Source organism: Miscanthus floridulus, chromosome 19, assembly GCF_019320115.1.
Source record: "Miscanthus floridulus cultivar M001 chromosome 19, ASM1932011v1, whole genome shotgun sequence".
Taxonomy (NCBI): Eukaryota; Viridiplantae; Streptophyta; class Magnoliopsida; order Poales; family Poaceae; genus Miscanthus; species Miscanthus floridulus.
Genome location: NC_089598.1, coordinates 43,066,668 through 43,075,687, shown reverse-complemented (window position 1 = coordinate 43,075,687; position 9,020 = coordinate 43,066,668). Strand labels below are relative to the sequence as shown.

The window sequence follows — 9,020 nt, the reverse complement described above, 5'->3', positions numbered from 1 at the left end:
GGATAAAAAACATGACAATTATTAAATTTATGAAAATATTTAGTGTAAAAAAAAGTCTACATAAAACAGAAAAGGAGAAATAAAAAGTAAATACAAGAAAATAAGTTAAATTTAAAACATGAAAATAAAAAATAATTAATCAGAGTAAAAGAAAAATGAAAAAATAAGATAAAAATATAAAGAAAATGAAAAAGAAAGAGGCCACAAGAAAGAAAAATAAAAAGAAATTAACAAAAGGAAACAAAAAGGAAATAAAAACGCACAATAAAAAAGAAAAAAAGAAAAAGAAGAATAAACAACACATAGAAAATAAAAAAAGATAAACAGAAACATAAAAATAAAATAAGAAAAAGAAAAAGAAAAAACAGAGAATCACTCGGCCGCTGCGTGGGGATATCTGCTCGAGCCCTTGTTTAGTTCCACCAACTTTGCACCTCCAAATTTTGCACAGTGTAAGATTCTTCATCACATCACATCACATCAAATCTTTGAACACATGTATGAAGTATTAAATTTAGGTAAAAAAAATAACTAATTACAAAGTTTGGTTGTACTTTGGGAGACGAACGTTTTGAGCCTAATTAGTCAACGGTTGAATAATTATTACCAAATACAAACGAAATACTACAGTACCACTACAGTGCGCGCGTGGGCGGGAGTGCGGGACGCAGGTCGCGTGCTCCACGTGGGCTCGATCTGGGCCATTGCAGCTCGAGTGGGCTGGTGGGTGGTCGGCGCTTGACTTCCTGCTACCTGATCGGACCGAAAGATTAACGCCGTTTAGCCCTATCTTCTAATCGTCTCCCTACGATCTGTCTCACTCTCGTTCTACTCGCACTGACACGTCGGGATAAAAATGGTTGAGATCGTTCACCTGCGCCAATGCCTCCGTGTCCAGCTCATACATGGGGTCATCGATGCCGCCATTGCTCATGGTGTTCTCCGGTGCGCCGTCCCTCAGCGACCGACACTCCTCCCTCGGTGGCTGAGGTGAAGCAAGACATATTTGTATGAAACTAAGAATTAGCGGCCAATCCTAAATTTTCTAAAAAAATAGTAGAGGGTAGTGGCAGCAATGAATGAATCAACCGAAGGAGACCTACATCGGATCCTGCATTTCTCATGTAATACTATTAAAGTAGGCAAAGCAGTAGCCACCAAATCAACGACCCTCCTACTTGGCGCGCGTGCGCTGGTAGGGGTAAGAGCAAGTATAATAGCAGGCTGTAAGCCGACTAAATGCTGAAGTGGAGGAGAGAGGGGAGAAGAGAGATGAGAAGCGGGCTATAAGCTTACAGCCGGCTTAGGCACAAGAACCAAGAAAGTCTGTGAGAGAGACAAGTGGACCATGTATTAACTGTAAAGAGCTAACTACTGTATGAGTGGGCTGAGAGAAGGCTGCAAAAAACCTTACAGCCAGCAAACCGGCTGTATTATTAGCCTTGCTCTAAGCGGCATGTGCGATTATAGAGGTAGGTGCGCGTGTCATCCTGACACGTAGGAGGCGGGTTAGGTATATATGTCATCTGCATGGCTCGGAGTCTTTTTTCTTCCTTTTATGTCTTACTTTTTGTTTCTTTAAGAAAAAACTTTGAACGAAATCACGTGTTAAACAAACACTCCATACATGTATACTAATATAAAGTTTTAGATTACATGTCAAAATATTATTACTTGGAATTTTTGTATACATACCCAACATTATACTCCTAAATCCAAAACTTTGTAGTTAAGAACTTTACACCCATAATTTATAAACTTTGAACTATCACAGAACTTTGTACCGCTAGGTTTAAAATTATACACTCAGAATTTATAAATTTTGAATTATCACGTTACAAATTTTGTACTACTAGGTTTAAAAGTTTGAACTATCACAGTATAAACTTTGTACTGTTAGGTTCAACATTGTAGGATATTAAAATTCAGGAACTTTATATTAGCTCATTTCAAACTTTTTGTACTGAGATGCTATGAACTTTATACACCTGAAATGAAATTCTATAATTTGAGACTTTGTACTTCAAGTTTTGGAACTTTGTACTACAACATTTGAAACTTTATATTCCTAGACGCAAAACTTTATAATCATGGAAATTGTCTCGGAACATATCCAAAATGGATCTGCTCTTATAGATCTCATTATAATGAACGTAATGGTACAAACGAAATTAAAAATAAATGTCTAATAAAATAGTTATCATATTTTAAAATTTGTCTACCTAAAATAGATGTCCGATAAGAAAGTTATCACATTGTATTTGTTGTACTAAGTCGAGCGTTTGAAGTGGTTTATGTGTGTGGGTGTTCCCGGTTTGAATTATCAGTTCGTGACTGTTACTGAGGTGTTCTCGACCGAGTTATTTTGTTCCCAAATTTCTGGTATAAGTGTTTCCGTTTTCCTGACCGGCATTTTCGATTCCGTTTATATACAGGTCAAAGCTAGAAAACTACGCGCGGCGTTACCGCGCTCTTGCTGCTGCTGGATCCCGGTTCGGCGTCCCATTGGAGCAAGCAAACCCATGAATCTCTCGTCCAAATGGGCCACTATTGACCTTCATCTTTATTACAGCAGTGTCAAAACTTCAGAGTATTAAGTTAAAAACAGGAATATGACTCTGCACATCTATTATTTGTAAATATATGTATTCTAGCAACAGTAAGCTAATACTTTTTTTTGAACAAAGCAAGAGAACTGTGTGCCATTTCATTAAGAAGAAAAAGTATATAAAGGAGAGGAGGATGTTAAACCCTTCGGCCTCTTTTGGAAACTCAAATCCTCTTAAGATCCTTGACTTTTTTTAGGGCGGGAAATACACGGGGAAATAATTTGAACAATTATTTAGTTTTTCATGGAAGGTTTTTCATCCCTAGGTGTGCCTCTCCGTTGCTTCCAAATTAGCCCTCCAAGTACATACAACCCCGACCAAGTAAGCTAATATTCAACTACATATTATAGTTATATTGGTGTCATGATACTTACTTTGTCTATTGTATCTCATAAGATGGAAAATGTAAAAACAACCGATCAATTATATACTTCATGTACGAATGGTTGTTTAGCACAACTTTATTACAATAATGAAATGTACAGGAAGGGATCAACGGCTTAGTTAATAGTAGTAGAAACAATATAAACATAGTATGTTCTATTTACACAATTACACTACAATACAAGTGTTTTCCATCTGACTACAAAGTATCCTGCTTTCCTGCACAACAATATTGTTTGGTCTTAATATACTAAGTATAAAGAAAGAAAACATATAACTATCGCGTAGCACATGGTATCATTCGGTTCAGTTTATCGGAAAATTATTGTTAATATTAAGTACCTGATCTTTCTCCTCCTATGCTAATTACCCTCAATTGACACTCTTTAAGTATCTATATTTCTCTGAACGGCCACTGTTGTAGGATCTCTATCTAATTGAAAGAGAGGTATTTGATAATTAGGTGCTGGTTACCTTAAGTAGTGTTCTCATGGTGAGCTCGATGGTCTCCTTGCAGACCTCTTCTTGCTGTTCTTCTCGAGGAATTCAAGCATGGAGTTGGAGACATACCTCACACTACCACTAGCACACATATGTAAGGAAGGTCAGGGTCAGCTATATCTGCTACTAACATCATAGTTAAAGGGTCGAAGCATCATTTCAAAAGGTATTGATAACAATAGGAGATGCCCTTACCTGTGTTTGTTTAAGCCTATCATCACAAATCAGCAGAAATTACCTTTCCATGGAGATCGAGGGAATAAAATTTGCCAGCATGGGTGCGACATCTAGATGCCTGTGAGCGCTGGAGGTGGACCTGGCAGCATCATGGATTAGGTCGACGACCGCAGACTAAGCCTGCACATCTGTTTCATGGTAAACATGAGATAAGCACACCTCTGGCTGTTCCCAGCACCTGTGTCTCTGCAGTGGCCATGGCAAGGTTTATCAGGACAGCTCAAAAATCACAAAGTTGATTCAGCAAGATGTAAAACAAGATTAAAATTCACTTCTGATGGATTTCAATTGGAATTAACCATGGTGCTAGATTACCTCCACTGAAACATTACCATGAAAGTAACTTCATATAGCTCATATAATATAAATAGAAAAAATGTGATTTTGAACATAAAATTTTACCAAGCAGGGCACGTGGTGGGTCTCCCATCAGGAACTTTAAACTCATGAACTGAAAATAGATGTGTACCTCTATACATGATGATGATGAATATGCTTATTGAAAAATGAAAAGCCACTTCAATCACATAGTAGTTTAGAAACTTGTAAACTGCTCGAACTCCACCACTCCTAGACGCTATCATCAGTCCCAGGGGCTATATCAAAGCATAAGGTTGTCTGAATTCCAGCGCAACTGGCCGCCCCGGCGAGAGCATCTCTAAGCAAAGTGAAGCAAGCAACTAGTGGCGCCGACCAACCTCGTTGCCGCCTCCATCTAGCGTTCATCCTTCACGCATCCATCTTGTGCGCTGGCATGCCGCAGCTGCAGCCCGTCTGCGCGGCCCGTCCGCGGCCCCGCTCTCTCGCACTGCCATGGCCAGCGCGCCCAAGCGCCGCCACCCATCCGGCCGGTCCCGGCCCCGTCCCCACGGAGGTTACACGATTCACGAGTGCCTGGGTCGTGGAGGCGAGAACTTTCCAAGCGGGTTGGCGAGGATTCGCGAGCGCTCTGGTCTCGAGCTTAACAGGGGGATGGAGCCTGACGGCCCGAGCCGACGCCGCGCACGACCGCACCTCGCCTGAGCCGCCCACGCCCCTGTGCAAGCCTCCGCCGCACGCGCCGCAACCATGCTGCCTGTGCCTCGCCGCCCTCCAAATCACCTAGCCACCTCTGCTGCATCCTCAGCCGCTGATGAATAGAGAGGCTTATGGGAGGATAGGAGAGCAGCTGCAGCAGCGGCCAAGGTTGGGCTTAGCCCCGTCCCATTGTACTCCTGGAGAAGCTAGCCCACGCGCAGCGCTGGTGCCTCCTTTCCTGCCTGGCCAATGGTTGGTACTTGCGGCGGCAAGAGGAAACGAGGCGGCGGCGGCGAGCGCAGCGTCGTGACTCGCGAGAGAGGAGCAGAGCGGAGCATAGGATTCGCGAGGGTTTAAGGATCAGACGGCTGATAAAAAACGGGCGACGTGGCCCAATGAAAACTCAGAGCTTGGCTCTGGCTTAGAGAGAGAGAGATGCAAACGTTTTCTAACCGTTTCAACTCGTTTCGTCCCTATTAACATTCAAACAGAGCCTAAGAAATAAAGAAGATGGCAGTAATAATTGAAGACCTACCCAAAGAAACTTTGCGTTGTGTGTTTATGAGACTGCAAGTTTTGTGCACCGCAAACTGTCAATGGGAACCGAGAGCTAGCTGATTGTAGACCTAGGGTCGACTTTGAAGTTTGAACGCGGCATGCGTGAGAGCAAGGCTAATAATACGGTTGATGTCGGAAGTGATCCGAATCACACATCAGTAGGGCCTTGACACTCGGGCCGCTATGAACCGAAAAACGCAGCAAGTAAGTCACACTTTCATGGTGGGGAACGAAGAGGTTTACAAGCAAACCTCCAAAGAATAACCAACGTGCTTACGTAACGAAGAACCGGCTAGTTTTCAGGCAAACTAGCAAAGAAACCGTCAAAGCTCTCGCCCGGGAGTGACCCCGTCAGAGCAAGGACGTCGGCGGGTTGCCCTAGGTCGGTCGGCAATCCTAGGGCGTCATCCTGGGTTGTCAGATCAAGGGATGAACAACATGGGGTTGGAAGAGAGAGTAAAAGGGGTGGAGTAGAGGTGGTAGATTGATTTGTTGACGATTGGATAAATGGAAACTCAATCGGTCATGATCCTCTCATATATATAGAGGGGGTGGTCTCATCCCAATAGAAAACATCTCCAAGCCTTATTTTCTAAGTTTTCCACGAGTTTAGAATAGTTAGGATCGGAAGCCAAAAGGTTAGATCCGAACATGATTTTTTATTAGGTCTGTCGGAAGTCCCGACTTGGGTCGGAACTACCGACAGTCAGAACTCCCGACCTTTGTCGGAACTCCCGACGTGGGAATAACCCTAGACTCCCGAGAAGATTTCTTCAGGCTTCCCGAAAGTCCGGACACCTGTCGGAAGTTCCGACAATCAGAAGTCCCGACTTGAGTCGGAGCTCCCGACAACGAAGTATCTTTTCGGAGGCATAACTCCTTCATTTGGACTCCGAACTAGACGTTCCATATATGTTTTTTGACCGTATCGACAAGAGGAACGCAATGGTGAAGTCCTTCCACATTTTGATAACTCCACAAAATAGACAATTTTGGTTGTCAACAAATACATGGCACACTTGTCTCTCTCACAGATTTTCTTGGTTCTTGTGGTTAAGCTTACAGCTCGCTTCTCTTTTCTCTCCTCTCCTCTCTCTTTCACCTCAGCATTTAGCTAGCTTACAGCCTGCTTTTATACTTGCTCTAAAGGTACTCACAATGCAGAAACTATCATAGCTTCTATGTGCATTAATTATCCTACCACATAAGTATTTTACTGATGTGGCAAGCGATTTATTGAGGAGAGACGAGGGAATGGTTTGTTAATAAGAAATCATGCCTACCCGAGAAGACATGAAGAGATATGATAGGTAGATGAGAGAGAAGATGTGCGATTGGGCGTCGCAAAAAAAAATGTGCGATTGCGCAAAAGATTATTCTGTATAAACTATCCATTGGGAACGTAATTTCTACGTGTAGTGTCTACATGCTTTGAAACTATACAAGATTTCAAACATTGGGAGTGCCCTAACCATTACAAACTGACATGAAACATGGACATCGATGATGTGGCACAAACGTGCGCGTTGCATTGCATATGTATGTTTGGTCCTCCAACAAGTGTAGGGCATGCTGTTGGCTGTTGCCCCGCCGTGGTTCGTGGATCGTGGATCTGGGAATACAGTATCATATATATATAGCTAGCTTTGATGACGACCTTGACCATTTCAATCGGAGGGCAGCTTCCGATTCCGAGGCATCCGGGTCAACTCAAGCTTCGGTAACGACAAGCAAGTCTGAATTGTGGCGCAATTACTGCACACGGCAGGAACTGTCGGTGCCGAACAGCGGAACAGGCGTACAAGAAACCAAGAAAACCTCACAGATTTCGTGAAATCCGCCAAACATGCATCGATCACATCCACTCCTTTATATCTTATCCAAAGTAGTAGTATAAGAAGGAGATTCATTATTTAGTTGATTTCCATAGGTTCAATATATAAGCTTAATCTTGAGCACAAGCTTGTACGCAGTGGCCGAGATTAGTCAAACAATGGCTGCCCTGCAAAACGTGTCATCACGTGCGATGAGTAATGCATTCACTCATCTGACTAGCAGTTCCAGTTCCACTGACCCCAACGTCCACCCCGCCCCGCCCGGACGACTCCGCACCCATCCACGCTATAAAAGGCAACACGGCTGGGGCGCCATTCCTGCGAGCTGAGGTATCTAACAAGTAAGCGGAGCAGCTGCTCTGTCTAGTCTAGCTAGATATAACACGTCTAGAAGCTTGTGCGCGTGGCAACCGATGGCGGCTCGGGGAAGAGGCAGTGCAGCAGGCAGTAGGGCGCCGCTTGTCGCCGGTGCCGCGTTCCTGTGCGTGGCGGTGCTCCTGCTGGCGGCCGCCATCCCGGCCGCAGAGGCGGGGACGACGTACCTCGTCGGCGACGCCGCCGGGTGGACGCTCAATGTTGACTACGGCCAGTGGGTGGCGGGCATGACCTTCCACGCCGGCGACATCCTCGGTACGTCCTATGTTCTCTCGGTCAGCTTCATCACCCACCTCGCTGCACTGCACTCGCTAGTCTATCTAGTAGTAGTACGTAGCCTTTTAACGTGCACACGCACTTGTATATCCCTGATCCTGACGGCCGATCAACTATATATCATACATCGACATAATACGCAGTGTTCAAGTACAACACCACGTATCACGACGTGACGTGGGTGAGCAAGGGCGGCTACAGGAAGTGCATCGTGTCGCCCAAGGGACGCGCCCCGGTGTACCACACGGGCTACGACGCGGTGACGCTGCCCAGGGGCACGCACTACTTCATCTGCGGCGCGCCGGGACACTGCACCGCCGGCATGAAGCTCGCCGTCACGGTCTACTGATTCACATCGTACGTACGTACGTGCCCAGCTCCATCTTCTCGATCTGGACTGTGCGTGAGTAGCAGCAGGTAGTGTGCGCGGACGGTTGAATGTCCGTGCGTGTACGTGTGACGTCGCGCGCTGATGTATTCTTCATCATCGTCGCACGTTGAGTTAATTGGCGTATGTAATTTGCGTGTCGTTGCGACTTGCGACTTGTGTGATGAGTTAATTTGGAGTGTATGTGACATGCAAATATGCAATGAGAGTAAACCTGATGTTTCCTCTCGTCACGCTAATGTCTGAACTTGGTCAAATGCAACTAAGGTCTTGTTTATTTGGCGAAATTTTTCAGAAATGGTACTGTAGCACTTTCGTTGTTATTTGGTAATTAGTGTCCAATCATAGTCTAATTAGGTTTAAAAGATTCGTCTTGTGAATTTCGTCTAATCTGTGTAATTAGTTTTATTTTTTGTTTATATTTAATGCTTTATGCATGCGTCCAAAGATTCGATGTGACGAGGAATCTTGAAAAATTTTGCAAAATTTTAGAAACTAAACAGGCACTAAAGTTTATTGTTTGAGTCACGTGTAGAGATGCGGGAAAAAGTCAAAGTAGAAATGCGTGCATCGAGCAGCATGTGCATGACGCCGTGCGCGCGTCCTACCAAGTTGACTTTTCCTATACGTTAGCTGGCATCGTGCGCAAGATGCCGCGCGTCCTACCAAGTTTGACTTTTGCTATACACACATATTGATCAAGTAGCTATCTATGCATCCAAAGAGCTTCAGCCTTCCTCAAATTCATAGCGACTATTCACTGGCACTCTACAACGAGCTCTCTTTCACCGTTAGAGCAAGAATAATAAGAGCAAGGCTAATAATATAGCTGGCTGCGGT

The 9,020-nt window shown here is 44.3% G+C and overlaps 1 protein-coding gene across 1 annotated transcript; it reads left to right on the top strand.

Moving 5' to 3' along the window:
- The first annotated feature begins 7,490 nt into the window (after window positions 1-7,490).
- LOC136525151 (basic blue protein-like) lies at window positions 7,491-8,425 on the top strand. Its single transcript, XM_066518153.1, has 2 exons — window positions 7,491-7,771; window positions 7,936-8,425. The coding sequence occupies exons 1-2, from the start codon at window positions 7,555-7,557 to the stop codon at window positions 8,139-8,141; spliced, it is 423 nt and encodes a 140-aa protein (XP_066374250.1). The 5' UTR covers window positions 7,491-7,554; the 3' UTR covers window positions 8,142-8,425.
- The last annotated feature ends 595 nt before the right edge of the window (window positions 8,426-9,020 follow it).

What these genes read in the sequence shown, in the direction of transcription:
- LOC136525151 (XM_066518153.1), top strand. Translation starts at nt 7,555, where the DNA reads ATGGCGGCTCGGGGAAGAGGCAGTGCAGCAGGCAGTAGGGCGCCGCTT. An exon ending in CCACGCCGGCGACATCCTCG is followed by an intron (nt 7,772 to 7,935) that starts GTACGTCCTATG and finishes CATAATACGCAG; the next exon opens with TGTTCAAGTACAACACCACG.